This window comes from Lithobates pipiens, unplaced genomic scaffold (assembly GCF_037356315.1).
Source record: "Lithobates pipiens isolate NorthernLeopardFrog02 unplaced genomic scaffold, aLitPip1_a1.2 Scaffold_1, whole genome shotgun sequence".
NCBI classification, from domain to species: domain Eukaryota; kingdom Metazoa; phylum Chordata; class Amphibia; order Anura; family Ranidae; genus Lithobates; species Lithobates pipiens.
The window spans coordinates 40435563-40452745 of record NW_027507685.1 but is presented as its reverse complement, the minus strand read 5'-3'; the positions used below and the strand labels follow the sequence as shown (position 1 = coordinate 40452745).

The 17183-nt window shown below is 42.3% G+C and overlaps 1 protein-coding gene across 1 annotated transcript in view; it reads left to right on the top strand.

Annotated features, from left to right (window-relative positions):
- The first annotated feature begins 860 nt into the window (after positions 1 to 860).
- F9 (coagulation factor IX) overlaps positions 861 to 17183 on the top strand; it is a 67596-nt gene continuing 51273 nt past the window's right edge. Inside the window, exons 1-2 of the mRNA XM_077490352.1 lie at positions 861 to 983; positions 3734 to 3897. Coding sequence (XP_077346478.1) covers positions 917 to 983; positions 3734 to 3897 — 231 coding nt within the window. The 5' untranslated portion in view covers positions 861 to 916. The remainder of the gene's footprint in view (positions 984 to 3733; positions 3898 to 17183) is intronic.

Genomic DNA, 17183 nt, shown 5'->3' with positions numbered 1-17183 from the left:
TTTTTTGCATTGATCCATGTCCCCTGGGGCAGGACCCAGGTCCTCAAACACTTTTTAGGACAATAACTTTCATATTAGCCTTTAAAATTAGCACTTTAGATTTCTCCCATAGACTTGTACAGGGTGTTCCCGGCTTTTTGAATTTGCCGCAAACATCCCAAATTGTTCACTGTTCGCTGAACAGGCAATTTTCGAGTCGAACTCAAAGCTCATCCCTAATACCAACATAGTTATATCTTTGATCTTAAAAAAAACTATGGGATAATGGTGTTGTGGTATCACTATCTTGCACAAAAAAAAAAAGCATATTAATAGTATTCTTGATATCACTAGAAAAAAAAGCCTTTGAAAATTTGTTTGCAATAACTCCATCAGTATAACCAGCAAAGCAGCTTCATTATTATCCCATTAAAGAAGAAGAGAATTGTGTGCTGCATTTTGAGATTTCATAATTTGCAGCGTCACAAATGTTAATTCTCATTTCACTTCACTTCTGGCTCGTCCTTGCTTCTGAGCATGTGTGTTTGTACTTTCGACTTTTGTCCGACGGTTTTGTGTACACACGATCAGAAAATCCGACAACAGACATTTGTCCGTGGAAAATTTAAAAACCTGCCATCTAACATTTGTCTGCGGAAAATCCGACAATTGTCCGATGGAGCGTACAAATGGTCGGACTTTCCACCAACAGCATGTCATCACACAATTCCTGTCGGAAAATCCGATCGTGTGTACGGAGCTTGAGTGAGGCTGATTTTATAGAACCGGTGTTTACTAAATTTTTCTCATTCCAAAAGTTGAACTTCTCTTTGCAATACAAAGCTAGTTGTAAAACAAAAGCAAACAGAGAGATAGTGGACTTCGGAATTATTGATCCAGCTCTAGCTCTAGTCTAATTTGCCATCAGAGAAAGAAGATGGCAACTGCTAAAAACATTCTCATTATTTTTCTCCTGGGCTATTTCTGCAGAGCGGAAAAAACAGGTTTGTTGCTTCTAATTGTCTTACAATGTGTTCCTTCTTTTCCTCTCTTAAAGGCATTATAAGTGTAATTATGGGCAGTTTGAACATTATAGTATTTTTCTAAGTATAGCAATACAAGTCAAAATCTGTTGCATATTTAATTCCAAGAAAGACTACATTTTCCATATTCACATAATGTTCCAAATGTACCAAAATATGCAGAAGTCATTTTACCTACAAGCTATAATCAGACTAAAGTAAACAGAGAATAATGAGATCTGGACAAAATAGAAAGGAGTATATCTCAGAAGGGGAGTGAGAGAGAAAAATGATGTGCAGGCTTAAAACAGATACCAAATGAAATTTCACCTTTCTGGGACTTTTGATATCAGTAAAGTGAAATATGATTTTTTTGCCACTAAATAAATGTGCTTTGCTCATCACCACTGCCCTGTGTAACACTTTTCTTAATATGTACTAAGATTTTTCAGTTTATTTATATCTGGTTGTGCTGCACAGAGCTGGCTACAAACTGTAGATTGCTCATTAAGAATAAAAGGCTGGACCACATCTATTAGATGGATCCCATCATAACCCCTCTTCCCGACTCATAACAATGTGGTGAGCAATCTTTAGAGATCATTACTATTTATTAACCACTTGCTTACTGGGCACTTAAACCCCCCTCAGTCCCAGACCAATTTTCAGCTTTCAGCGCTGATGCACTTTGAATGACAATTGCGCGGGCATACAACACTGTACCCAAATGAAATTTTTATCATTTTTTTCCCACAAATAGAGCTTTCTTTTGGTGGTATTTAGTTACAGCTCGGAGTTTTATTTTTTGCAAAACAAACAAAAAAAGATGCAAAAAAAAAAAAAAAATCATGTTTTAATAGTTTGTTATAAAATTTTGCAAACGGGTCATTTTTCTCCTTCATTGAAGTGCGCTGATTAGGCGGCACTGATGGCTGCATTGGTGGGCACTGATGGGCTGCATTGGTGGGCACTGATAGGCTGCATTGGTGGGCACTGATAGGCTGCACTGGTGGGCACTGATAGGCATAGTTAAGGCGGCACTAATAGGCACAGATGGGCACAGATAAGGCGGCACTGATGGGCAAAGATGGGCACAGATAAGATGGCATGGATGGGTGGCACGGATAAGTGGCACGGATGGGTGGCACGGATGGGCACTGATAGGTACCACTGATAGATGGGACTGATGGGCACTGATAGGTGGCACTGATAGGTGGCTCTGATAGGTGGCACTGCTGGGCACTGATGGGCACTGATGGGCGGCACTGCTGGGCACTGATGGGCGGCACTGGGGTGCAGCACCTTTGAGGCACATTGTGGGCACTGTGGGTGGCACTGTTGGTGGCACTGCTGGATGGCACTGTGGGTGGCACTGTGGGTGGCACTGTGGGTGGCACTGTGGGCACTATGGGCACTGTGGGTGGCACTGATGTGGGGGAACTTACTTTTATTCAGGATGGCACTGCGGTGGGCAGGTGGGCACTGGCAGGGGGCAGGTGGTCAGCTGTATTGCTGGCCGTGATCGGGACTGATGTCCCGATCACGGCTGCCGGTGATCGGCTTTTTTTTCTCTCCTCGCGCTGTCAGCGCGAGGAGGAATAATAGCCGATTACCGGCTCCGTTCTATCACATGATCAGCTGTCATTGGCTGACAGCTGATCACGTGATAAGGGGTCGGGATCGACCCCTTGCACGGATCGGTGATCAGGCGAGTCTCACGGACTCGCCGATCACAGAGCGCGCCGCGCGCGCCCCTCAGGGCGCGCGCAGGCCGCTCGTACCCGGGACGACGTCAATAGACGTAGTCCCGGAAAAGTAGATCCGCGCTAATGCCGTCATTTGGCAATAGCGCGGATCCCAAGTGGTTAAAGAGCAGTGTACAGTTTCTGAATGGCTGGCCTATTTATAACAGGAATGTAGAAAAGTGGGAAATATGCCCACATTGATCATTTAGAAAGATCAAGTTTGCTGACTCTATTTTCCATGTTGTCAATAAAGTACTTGCATGATCCTAACTAGCCTAACTATTTGTTGATAGTCACATGTTCTTAAAATTAATCTTAAACAGCTATATAACACGCACGTGCCAATCTTATGACCGTAGCATTCTAAAAGCTTTTCCAATCCACGCGCCTCTGATTTTTACCCCTGATGAACGGGAAGTGCTGAGCCCCCGAAATGTTGGCTCTTACAAAACAAATCAAAATCTTTTTAGGGACCATACAAGCTGGTGTGGCTGCAACATTCATTTAAAACTTTAGTAAACCCCTCTGTGGGTCCAGCAAGACCCCAGATTTGTTGGTGAGCAGCCTCTAGGATGGGAGGGCTGTAAACCGCCCATTGCATCTCTATATGGTTCAGCTCTACTACATCCCAAAAAATACATATAAATAATAAATAAAGTGCAGCAATTTTCATCACTTTCTGTCCCAGTGACAATGGTCATCACAGAAAATGTTCCTAGGAGGACACATACAGCAGTAAAACCCTGGACAAAATTCTATCCTTTCCCCACTTTTGCTGTTTTTTTATTGATTGCAAAATGCACTAAACCGCAATGATCACCTATAGGTGGGAAAGGTAGAGTAATCTCATTACTTGCTAATGGAGAGGATTAAAAAAAAACACTCTTCAGGTAGCTTAGGTCTAAATCAGGCATTGAATGTTAGGTCTGTGAACTGAGAAAACAAGACTGCATTTTACTTACCTTTGTGTTTCTTTTTTTTTTACAGTGTTTCTGTCTGATAAATTAGCAAGTGGTGTTCTTGTGAGACAAAAAAGATACAACAGTGGTGCTTTTGAAGAGTTTGCAGGAGGCAATCTTGAAAGAGAATGTTTAGAGGAAAAGTGCACTTATGAGGAAGCCAGAGAAGTCTTTGAAAATGATGACAAAACAGTAAGTACTATCTTAATTTGCAGATTGACTACATTAATTATCATAAAAGTAAAACGGTAACAGTGAAGATGGGAAACAATCTCTCTCTCTCTGCCCTAAAAAAATGTAGCCATGCTCTTGTGCGTCTGTGGCGTCAGACTAAGGGGGTAATTTACGAAGCCCTGCCCCATCAGTAGAGGCCCGCAGTGAGTCGCAACGCGCATTTCCATATTTACGAAATGGTGCGCCGGTAACAGAGTGTGAATCCTCTATTTACTATAATACAATCTGTGTGCCACTATGGACATGGCGAACAGCATCTCCAAATCAATATTGATTTGGAGATGGAGGTGCCAATATTACGGGGTGATGTGCGGAAGTTTAGCAACAACTGCCCAAGTAACAAATATGCCCAAAATAGAATAAGAAAGTAACTCTTTCGGGAAAAAGACTGCTGTGCCTGCAAGTACGTTTAGAATTGCATGAGATCAATGTAAGCAGTGCGCGTGCACAAGCGGCTCTTGCGCTCATTCACATGTGTTTGTTCACTGCGCGCCCAAAATCTTTGTAAATGTTAAGCAACGTACATGCAATCGCATGAGTTGAATGGGCGCACCTTTAGCGCACCTCTAAACTTGACTAATGTTTTTTACGCTGGTTCACCTTTATGTATTTTTTAAGGAGATTTGCATACAGGTCATGTTAGCTGTTATGTTGCCAACATGTGACATGCACCTTGTTAAAATGATGTAAAAAGACTCTCACTCCTCTAGCTCCTCCAAAAAGGGCATTTAACCTTCCCCCTCTAATGCATATGATTTCCTTGGGCTAGATTTTGCTTTTAAAGGGGAACTCCACACTCCATTCTCTAATGCTCTTGTCTCCCCCCTCTAATCCCTTGGATTTCCACGGGCTAACTTTTGCTTTTAAAGGGGAACTCCACACTCCATTCTGCAATGCTCTTGTCTCCCCCCTCTAATCCCTTGGATTTCCACGGGCTAACTTTTGCTTTTAAAGGGGAACTTTACACTCTATTCTCCAATGCTCTTGTCTCCCCCTATAATGTCTCAGGCTCTGTAATTTATACTGTAGGGACTTTAATTCAAACTACTATTTCAATGGATTGAAAGTATTATGTATATGTATTTATTTTCCTGCACTTAATTTTTTTTTGCACTATAGTAACCAGAGCTCATATTTAATAAATTTTTTGTACTCTAATGTCATTTTACAAGTGATTTTGATAATAAAATAGTTATTTGACTTTTACAAATTGATTGTCCTTTCTTGCTGCCAGAAAACCCCATGGGGAATTCTTTTTCTTTTTTGTCTCCCCCTCTAATCCCTTAGATTTCCACGGGCTAACTTTTGCCTTTAAAGGGGAACTCCACACTCCATTCTCCAAACCTCTTGTCTCCCCCCCTCTATTAAGAAAAAAAGTGAAGCTGCACTATAACAATTGATTTATGAGGCAAAGGTCACTGCACTCACATTACCAATGGTATATCACAACAAGTGAAAAAATTTGATGATTATCGAAATACACACATAAACATAAGTGCAATGATGGACATCCAAAATTTCCTCAGTGTAATAAAGGCACAATATCTCTGAAATGTTGTGACATATAGTAAATAATAATATCCTATGAATAGTGAAAACAAGCAAACAATCAATTTGAAGTGATCAATAAAAGAAAAAAATGTCATCAGTGAAAATAGTGAAAAAATTAAAATCAAAAGTTGAGGTCAGAATAATAAGGATATAGTCCATACAGGGTGAAATGCTGGCTCTTCTATGGTGACATAACTGAACACACCGGTAAGACTTGAAAGGGATGAGAGATACCTCCACCACAGCAAACACTGCCGCTTACCAGATTTCAATGGTCCCTTATTACAGGGGATGACAAAGTATGGATGGCTATTATCCCAGCGCAGGATCTCTATGCTGTATACTGCACTCCTCAGCAACTGCAACAATGGTCCTCACACAGATCAAATCAAGCACGATAGTGGGGTCCCCATAAAACAACAACAAGGCTCACATAGTGTAAAACCTTCCATATTTATTTATACAGAGCAAGAGACAAATAGACACTTACATTAGAGTAGATAAAATATGGCATAAAATGGAATTGAGCCGGGTGGCCTCGATAAGCCCATAGCTTCCGGAACCAGGTGTTCAGCGGTGACGTCAATGCATCGCTCCTCCTCCCTATGTGTTTCGTCATGTAAAGGACATCATCATGGGGCATTTTATGCCATATTTTATCTACTCTAATGTAAGTGTCTATTGGTCCCTTGCTGTGTATAAATAAATGTGGAAGGTTTTACACTACGCTATTATCCCAGTCCAGGATCTCTATGATGTATATGGAACTTCTCAGAAACTACAACAATGGTCCTCACACAGATCAAATCGAGCACGATAGTGGGGTCCCCATAAAACAACAACAAGGCTCACATAGTGTAAAACTTTCCACATTTATTTATACACAGCAAGAGACAAATAGACACTTACATTAGAGTAGATAAAATATGGCATAAAATGCCCCGTGACGACATCCTTTGCATGACAAAATGAATACCTATTTTTTCACTCTCATTAACACCTTCTCATCCAGTCTCCATCAACTCTTCTTCCTCCACTGTCTCTGCCCACTAACTCACTCATTGCCCAGGAGATTGCCAATCACTTCAAAAATAAGATTATTAAATTCGTGAGGAAATTTCCACTCTACAGATATCCCCCCCACGTAACACCACATGTCCACAGGTACAATGGACACTCCGCTATTCAATCCTGCTACTATAGACGAGGCTGTTAAACTTATTTCTAACACCCAACTAACCACCTATCCCCTAGACCCAGTCTACTCTCAAATACTGCGGTCACCCTCTCACTATCCTAACACTCTCTAACCCGCATCTTCAATCTCTCCCTCTCTTGTGGCATCTTCCCCAACTCTCTAAAACATGTACTAGTCTCCCCCATACCTAAAAAGCCTTCCTTGGACCCCACTAATTACAGCCTTTGCCCCATCTCCTTGCTTCCCTTTTCCTCCAAACTCCTTGAATGCCTGGTCTGCAACTGAGTGACCACCTTTCTGGAACTTTGTTTACAAGTTTAAATTAGTATTTTTTGTTAGAAAATTACATAGAACTCCCAAACATTATATATATATATATATGTATATATATATATATATATATATATATATATATATATATATATATATATATATATATATATATATATATATATATATATATATTCAGCAGAGAACCTAGGGAATAAAATGGCGATCATTGCAATATTTTATGTCACATTGTATTTGCGCAGTGGTCTTTCAAACTAAATTTCTTTGGAAAAAATACACTTTAACAAAAAAAAAAAAATTACAATAGTTACCCCATTTTTTTATAATGTGAAAGTTGATATTACACTGAGTAAATAGATACTAACATGTCATGCTTCCAAATTGCACACGCTGGTAGAATGGCAACAAATGACAGCACTTAAAAATTTCCATAGGCAATTTAAACTTTTTACAGGTTACCTGTTTAGCGTTACAGAGGAGGTCTAGTGCTAGAATTATTACTCTCACTCTAAAGATTGTGCCGATACCTCACATGTATGGTTTGAACATCATTTACATATAGACGGTGTGACTTACATATGCGTTTGCTTCTACGCTTTTAATATGTATGTATTTTTTTTCTTATTTATTATACTTTTAATGTTTTATTTTTACACTGTCCTTTAATTTTATTTTTTATCACTTTTATTCCTATTACTGTAAACATCCCTTGCAATAGAAATAAGCAGGACAGGTCCTCTTTATTGGGAGATCTGGGGCCAAAAAGACCCCAGATCTCTCATTTACTTTAAAAGCAAAAAACATTTTGATACTTTGATCTTAAAAAAAAAAAAAATTATTTCTTTATGCCTGAGAACCCGAAGTGACATCAGAGGTCACTCCGGTCCTTCAAGGGCATAGAGACGAGTGGGGCCATCTTGCCCTTACTTGACTTTCTGCCTAGCCATCGGCCGAGTCGGATCACTTCCAGGTTTTAAAGACGGCCCCAGTCCACCCCTTAACCTACCGGGAATCAGTAGGAGGGGGGTAGTGAGCCCCTCCTGCCACCCTAAAAGTGATCTTGTGGCAAATGCGCCACTGGGATCATTTTTATCAGACGCTAAATCGCCCACAGAAAAAAATTATACTGGGGTTATGGCGGCTAGCTACTGTCATAACCCTGGTATTAAAAGTCAAAGTATATATATGTACTGTGCACGGTCGCCAAGTGATTAAGATTAACCTTCTTGATCCCCTTCAGTCTGGATATCGCCCTCAACACTCCACAGAAACTGCTTTGCTAAAAACTCACAAATGACTTGCTAACAGCAAAAAACAATTAACACTTTTCTGTACTTCTACTTCTGGACCTTCTGGCTGTCTTTGATGCAGATGACCACCCCCTCCTGCTCAAAAAACTTTACTCTTTTGGTCTCCATGACTGGCTCTCAATCTACCTAACCCACCGCCCCTTCCTCACCAATGACACCACAAAGCTCCTAATTCACTTCCTGGTTAGCTCTTGCCTCGACTACTGCAACTCCCTCCTCATTGGCTTACATTTAAATAGGCTATCCACTATTCAATCCATCATGGATGCTGCTGCCAGACTCATCCACCTTACAAACCACTCAGTGTCTGCTACCCCTCTCTGCAAATTCCTCCATTGGCTGCCATTCACCCAACACATTTAATTCAAAATACTAACAATAACTTACAAAGCCACCCACCACTTAGCCCCAAGCAGCATCACTGATCTAGTCTCAAAATACCAACCAAATCTCTCTTGCTTTCTTTCAAACCTCCTGCTCTCTAGTTCCCTTGTCATCTCCTCCCATGCTAACCTCCAGGACTTCTCCGAAGCCTCCCCCATCCTTTGGAATTCCCTACTCTAATCTGTGTGACTATCTCCTACTTTATCTATCCACTTTTAAGCCTAGTACATACTACCCAGCAGTTCAGAGCAGCTGTACTAACCATCTGAAGTTCTGTTCTCTCTCGCTGAGCTGTTGTGTCCCCGCCAAAACACTCCGATCAGCGATGTCACCCATTGGTTAAAAGCACTGATCGGGAGTTGGTCGGCTGCTGATTTTCCAGCATGCTCATCCAAATGACCGAAATACACTAGCACTGAATATCTGATTTTTTTTTAACCATGTCCTGACTGCCTGGAACAGCCCAGCCCTTATCATAACCCCCGCTACACAAACTCTATTTACCCCTCTCCTCCATCCCCCCAACTCTGCTCACCCTGCTCTTCTTCATCCCCCATTTCTCCAACCCCCCCAACTCCATTCATCCCCCCGCTTCTCCATCTCCCCAACTCTGCTCGCCACTCCTTCCCCTTCTCCATCCTCCCCAAGGGAGAATTCTGGAGATCTGTACATTTCTATGCCGGGGAAGGGGGGCAGAAGGAAGTCAAGTGTGTACTAAGGTGGTGGGGGGATCAAGGAAGGGGGGTCTGTACTGAGCAAGGGGGTCTATACTTTGTGGAGAGGGGGGTCTGTACTCCTCTGCAGTACAGTCTTAAACCAAATTTCTCATGGTCACTGCATTCTATGGCCACCACTAAGGTCCCTTTCACATGGTGGGTCCAATCAGGGCCACTTGTCAATTTTTTAGGTGGACCTGATCAGATGATCCATTCACAGAGGCGGGTGTAAACAGATCAGCACACCAGAACAGGTAGATATGGGACAACAGCTTCCCTGCGCCTCTCTGCCCATGGACGAAATCACTTCTGTACCACACACTGTGCCCTCCTGAATTGTATTCTACGTGCTTCTGAACCCCTGTACTGTGCCCTCCTGACCTCTGTGTCTTCTGACATGCTAATGCCCACATCTACAGACTTCTGGAAACTGCCTTACATACCACAGACCTCTAGAAGCTTCCCTACATTCTATGGATCTCTGTACATTCCTATGCATACTACTGACCACTGTACACTGCCCTACATACTATGGACATCTGTACACTCCTCTGCATACTACCGACCACTGTACACTGTCCTACATACTACAGACCTCTGTACACTTGCCTTCCTATTACTGACCTCTATACACTGCCCTACATACTACGAACCTCTGTACACTGCTCTACTTACTACTGACCTCTGTATACTGCCCTACAAACTACCAACCACTGTACACTGCCCTATATACTACTTACCACTGTACACTAGGGATGGACCAAACACCTCCCTCGGTTCGGTTAGCACCAGAACACCTCGAACAGGCAAAAAGTTCTAGCGAACATGCAAAGCCTTTAAAAGTCTATGGGACACAAACATGAAAAATCAAAAGTCCCCCTTTTAAAGGCTTTTAACCAAGATACATAGTTACATAGTAGGTGAGGTTGAAAAAAGTCACAAGTTCATCAAGTCCAACCTATGTGTTTGATTATATGTCAGTATTACATTCTATATCCCTGTATGTCATGATCGTTCAGGTGCTTATCTAATAGTTTTTTGAAACTATCGATGCCCCCCGCTGAAACCACCGCCAGTGGAAGGGAATTCCACATCCTTGCCGCTCTTACAGTAAAGAACCCTCTAAGCAGTTTAAGGTTAAACCTCTTTTCTTCTAATTTTCATAAGTGGCCTTGTGTCTTATTAACCATCCGCAAAAAAAGTTTTATCCTTATTGTGGGTTCACCAGTATGGTATTTGTAAATTGAAATCATATCCCCTCTCAAGCGTCTCCTCTCCAGAGAGAATAAGTTCAGTGCTCGCAAACCTTTCTTCATAACTAATATCCTCCAGACCCTTTATTAGCTTTGTTGCCCTTCTTTGTACTGGCTCCATTTCCAGTACATCCTTCCTGAGGACTGGTGCCCAGAACTGGACAGCATACTCCAGGTGAGGCCGGACCAAGTCTTGTAGAGTGGGAGAATTATCACTTTATCCCTGGAGTTTATCTGCTTTTTAATGCATGCCAATATTCTGTTTGCTTTGTTAGCAGCAGGTTGGCATTGCATGCAATTCCTGAACCTATCATATATTAGGACCCCCAGGTCCTTTTCCATCCTAGATTCCCCCAGAGGTTCACCCCCTAGTGAGTAGATTGCATTCATATTTTTGCCACCCAAATGCAATTTTTTTAATTTTTATACATTAAACCTCATTTACCATATCGTTACCCACCCCATTTATTTGTTCAGAACTTCTTGCAAGGTTTCTACATCCTGTGGAGAAGTTATTGCCCTGCTTAGCTTAGTGTCATCCGCAAATACAGAGATTGATCTGTTTATCCCACCCTCCAGGTCGTTTATGAACAAATTAAACAGGATTGGTCCAAGCACAGAACCCCGGGGGACCCCACTTCCTACCACTAACCATCTGAGTATTCCCCATTTATCACCACTATCTGAACTCGCCCTTGAAGCCAGTTTTCAATCCATGTACTCACCCTATGGTCCATGCCAACTGAATTTACTTTGTACAGTAAACATGTGTCAAATGCTTTTGCAAAATCCAGATACACTACGTCTACGGGCCTTCCTTCATCTAGATAGCAGCTCACCTCCTCATAGAAGGTTAATAGCTTGGTTCGGCGAGAACAATTCTTCCTGAATCCATGCTGATTACTGCTGATACCATTTTCATTATTAAAACCTTGTATATAGTCCCTTATCATCCCCTCCAAGAGCTTGCATACTATTGATGTTAGGCTAACTGGTCTGTAATTCCCAGGGATGTATTTTGGCCCTTTTTTAAATATTGGTGCTACATTGGCTTTTCTCCAATCAGCTGGTACCATTCCACTCAGTAGACTGTCAGTAAAAATTAGGAACAAAGGTCTGGCAATTACTTGACTGAGTTCCCTAAGTACCCTTGGGTGCAAGCCATCTGGTCCCGATGATTTATTAATGTTAAGTTTCCTAAGTCTCAGAGGGTAGCTGGAGTGGAAACACCCCCCTCTCCCGATGTCCGGAGCTCCAACCATTATTATCGTTGGGTTCGGCGGGGTGCGGGGAGCGCAGAGTTGAGAGAAAACCTACCCCCACACCTCCCCCCACCCTACTCCCCCCCTCCTCATTTATTGGTCTGTATCCCCCTCCCCCCCCTTTTTTTTTTTTTGTGTGTTGTGTTGTGTGTGTGTTGTCCTTGGTTTGCGCAACTATTGACACTCTAATTAAGCAGGGGCCTTTGACACAGGTCCAGCTCCCAGTATGGGGCTCTTTATTAGCCTACCTTACGAGCAACAAGTTTGTGTTTTCTCTTGTTAACCAGTGTTCTTACATCAATGTTAATGACCTTTTGTACACTGTTTTTTTTTTTTTTTGGAGTACAACTGCATGTGCATTACTTGTATGTCTGCATATTTTTTGAATAAAAATTGTTCATGGAAAAAAAAAAAAAAAAGTTTCCCAAGTCTGTTTCTAATTCTGTCCTGTGTTAGCCATGAGGGTGCTTCCTGTGATGTGTCATGAGGACAAACACTGCAGTTTTGATTACTGAAGCCCCCCGATTCCCTGGTGAAGACTGAGGAGAAGAATAAATGCAATACCTTCGCTATTTCCCCATCCTTTGTAACCAGATGTCCTTCCTCATTTTTTTATGGGACCAATATAGTCTGTTCTCCCTTTTTTATTGTTTATATACTGTACTGCCCTGTGTATCAATGCAAAAAAAAGTTTTTAAAACAATAGTATTTAAAGGAGCAGTGATTTTATTGATGCTTAAAGTGAAACAATAAAATAAAATATATTCCTTTCAATATCGTACCTGGGGGTCCCCTTAGTCTGCCTGTAAAGTGGCGCATTTGTACAAAGTGTAGAACACGCCTCAGCAATAATGACATTTCTAAAGGAAAAAATGTCATTGAAACTTGCTCGCGGCTGTAATGTATTTCCGGCTCCAGGCAATATAGATAAAAAAAAGGGGAGATCGGAAAAAAACAGAAAATTTTAAAAAAAATTGGTGGTGGGCCCCCCTCAAAATCCATACCAGACCTTATCCGAGCATGCAGCCTGGCAGGTCAGGATGGAGGGGAAGAGTGAGTGCCCCCCCTCTCAAACCATACCAGGCCTCATGCCCTTGATATGATGTCAGTGAAGAGACAGCAGTCACTGGGGGACTCCCATGGAGGCAGAGCTTTTTTTTGTTTTTAAAATTTTTCGGGTCCGCCCGGCAGTGTTATTGAAGATGGATGTACATCGCAGTACACTTTTTTTTCTTTTTTAATAAAGGAATTGTCATACGGGCTGTTGTGGTTGTTACTTTTTTCATTATAAAAATACTGCACTGACTGCACTATACTCTCCACTGTATTATATATATATATATATATATATATATATATATATATATATATATACACACTACTAACTGTATTATATATACTACACTGACCTCACTATATACTCCGAACTGTATTATATATACTACACTGACTGCGCTATATACTCTGAACTGCATTAAATATACTACACTGATTGCACTATATACTCTGAACTGTATTATATATATATATATATATATATATATATACTACACTGACTGACTGCACACTACACTAACTACCGTATATACTCGAGTATAGGCCGACCCGAGTATAAGCCGAGGCCCCCAATTTACCCCCAAAAAACTGGAAAACTTATTGACTCGTGTATAAGCCGAGGGTGAGACATGGCTGTCCATCCCTGTGTGTCCGTCCATCCCTGTGTGTGTGTCCGTCCATCCATCCCTGTGTGTGTGTCCATCCATCCATCCATCCCTGTGTGTGTATCCATCCATCCATCCATCCCTGTGTGTGTGTGTGTGTGTGTGTGTGTGTGTGTATCCATCCATCCATCCATCCATCCCTGTGTGTGTGTGTGTGTGTGTGTGTGTGTATCCATCCATCCATCCATCCATCCCTGTGTGTGTGTGTGTGTGTGTGTGTGTGTGTGTGTGTGTATCCATCCATCCATCCATCCATCCCTGTGTGTGTGTGTGTGTGTGTGTGTGTGTGTGTGTGTGTGTGTGTGTGTGTGTGTGTGTGTCCAGCCTACCTGTGTCCCAAGCCTCCGTCCCGAGCCGCCGTCGTCCCGAGCCTCCTCCGTCCCGTGCCGTGCCTCCTCCGTCCCGTGCCTCCTCCGTCCCGTGCCGTGCCTCCTCCGTCCCGTGTCTCCTCCGTCCCGTGCCGTGCCTCCTCCGTCCCGTGCCTCCTCCGTCCCGTGCCGATGGATCGCCGCTCTTCTCGGCGGCCATTCTACAATTCAAAATTCCGCCTCCGCCTGTGATAGGCGGAACACTCAATTTCCCAGCAGCCTGTGTTCCGCCTATCACGGACATCCTCTCATACTCGTCCGTAGTATGAGAATGAGCGGATGTCCGTGATAGGCGGAACACTGACTGCTGGGAAATTCAGTGTTCCGCCTATCACAGGCGGAGGCGGAGAAGGAGGCGCGGCTTTTGAAAATTAATGTCCGCCGTCTGTCTGCTCGATACGCTGATCGAGCAGTCAGACAGCGGCGACTCGAGTATAAGCCGAGGGGGCACTTTCAGCCTCAAAAAAGAGGCTGAAAATCTCGGCTTATACTCGAGTATATACGGTACCTGCCTAATCTCCATTCATTCACTATATACGGCCTCAGTGTAAGCAGCAGCCTTAAATAGTGTGGGCAGTGGACTTAGCCCTGAGCCATGAGTGGCCAAAGGCACCCTGCCTTTGGCCAATCATGACTCTCGCAGCACATTGTGCTGTGATTGGCCAAAGCATACAGGTCAGGTGCATGCTTTGGTTAATCAGCAGCCGTCAATGCACTGTGATCACAGTGCATTATGGGCCACTTTGTGGCTGGCGAACGACCCGCAAGCGCCCCATATGTTTGTTTGTTCTTCGAACAAATGAATGCCCGAGCTTTGGGTCAAACACTGTCCTACAATTTACCAACCTCTGTACACTGCCCTACCTACATTCTCTATATATTATCACATTCTCCACCATGTAAGTCTTCTTGGACTCTATTTACACTGACTGCACTATATACTCTGAACTGTATTATATATACTACACTGACTGCACTATATACTCTGAACTGTATTATATATACTACACTGACTTCGAACAAATGAACGCCCAAGGTTTGAGTCGAACACTATCCTACCAACCTCTGTACACTGCCCTACCTACATTTCTATATATTATCACATTCTCCACCATATAAGTTTTCTTGGACTCTAACCATACCTCTTTAAGCCATGCCCAATATTTTGTCTAATTTAAACTACGCCCATTTTTTGCATTCCGCCTTTCTTTTACTCCTGCTGGACCACGCCTACAAATAAATGCCCGCCCCTAATTTAAATAGTAAAAAAAAAGTTTCCCTAAAATTTGGGGGGTAATATTGACAACTATGAACATAGTTCTCTTTGTCCAGCAGCACCATTCCCTGTCTCACAGGCTCCTGGCTCCTGGCTATTCTTGCCCAGCAGGCACAGTTCCCACACAGCAACAGTAGTGCTAACCCTTCTCTCTCCTTACTCCACAATGAGTTGATTTACTAAAGGTTAATCCACTTTGCACTACAAGTGCACTCATTTTAGATCTGAGTGGAAGCTCTGAAATGAGGGGAAGCTCTGCTGATTTTATCATCCAATCACGTACAAGCAAAAATGCTGTTTTTTATGTTCCTTGCATGTCCCCCTCAGATCTACAGTGACTGCACTTCTAAGCCCTTGTACACATGGTCGGAGATTCAGACGGAATGTGTCCTATCGCACTTTTTTGTCGGATAATCCGACTGTGTGTGGTCTCCATCGGACTGTGTCCGTAAAATTTTCCGACAAAATGCTCCGATCAGACATACTCCGATCATGTGTAGCCTACTCCGACAGACAAAGTGCCACACATGCTCAGATCAAATTCCTAGACCAAAGCTATTGGCTACTAGTCTGAAAGTAGTCCCGTCCTAACGAAATGACGTCATCACGTTATGTACAATCGGACAAAATCCGTCGGACAAAATCCAACGGATTTGGTTGTCAGAATGTCTGACCGTGTGTACAAGGGCTTAGTGTACTTGCAGTGCAAAGTGGATTTGCCTTTAATAAATAAACCCTGATGTCTCCATATCTCTCGCAAGTCCTCTCCAATTGAAGCTGGATTCACACTATCCTCAGCAGCAGGGATCCGATGCGCCACCGTTCACTGTTTCAGGTCCAATTTCAGCAAGAATTTTTGGCTAAATTCAGACCTGAAACGGACCAAAAGACACACAGGGCTCCTGTGCAAATTTCCAGAGAGCTGGTCCAAATCGTCTGCTATTGCAATAATGTGAACACAGCCTGAGTGCACCAGTCCCCTTGGCCCCCTGTGGAAGTATATTTGCAAAACCTATTTGTATAGAACTTTTTATTTTGCCTACTGGCTTATTCAGACAGCTTGGAATGAATGGGTGATATAGGTGTAGAACACAATGTTGTCTCCCATTCATTTTGGTGCTAATTGCTGTACTCTTTCTTCATTTGTTGTCAATTAAGCCTTTGGGTCTAATCCGATGTAAAGCATATCTAATTAGGACAGCTGCGTCAACCTTAATAAAAATAGTTTTTTACTTTCTTTTGACACAAAAGCAACAGGAACATGTTAGAACAGGATATAAATAGTTTTATTTATGCAGTGCCATTATACTCTTACGTAATGTATACTTTTCATGTGTGTGGCAATTTTTTCTGGCACATGTTGTTCATTTATTACATGAGCAGTAATGGTACATTCCGGATGGGCAAAGAGATTAAAAAGTTATCCTGGATAACAATTAATCTGAGCCCTCTATTCATTTCTGCACTAACATTGCTTATTATGGGCAACAAAAACATTCCAATGTCATTCAATTTATATTTATTTGAATCCTGTTTGTATACATTTCTGCCATATAGGAGCCTTTCTTCCATATAGGAGCCTATACACTGCACTGAGATACCCATTTTGAATAGTTGAAATGGAGGCAGGTTTTCTTTAGGGAGTTGGTTAAAGTAGAACTATAGGCAAAGCTTTTTTTTTTAATCATTTTGGATAGAGTAAAGCCTCGTACACATGATCAGATTTTCGGATGACCGTTTGTACATTTTTTGTTGCATGCTATTCTCATGTCGAAAGTGAAGAGGTTACTTACAATCCGAAAATTCTCGTATGACAGAATACAACTTCAGAAGGGACATAATGGGGGTTATTTACGAAAGGCAAATCCATTTTGCACTGAAAGTGCACTTTGAAGTGCAGTTGCTCTAAATCTA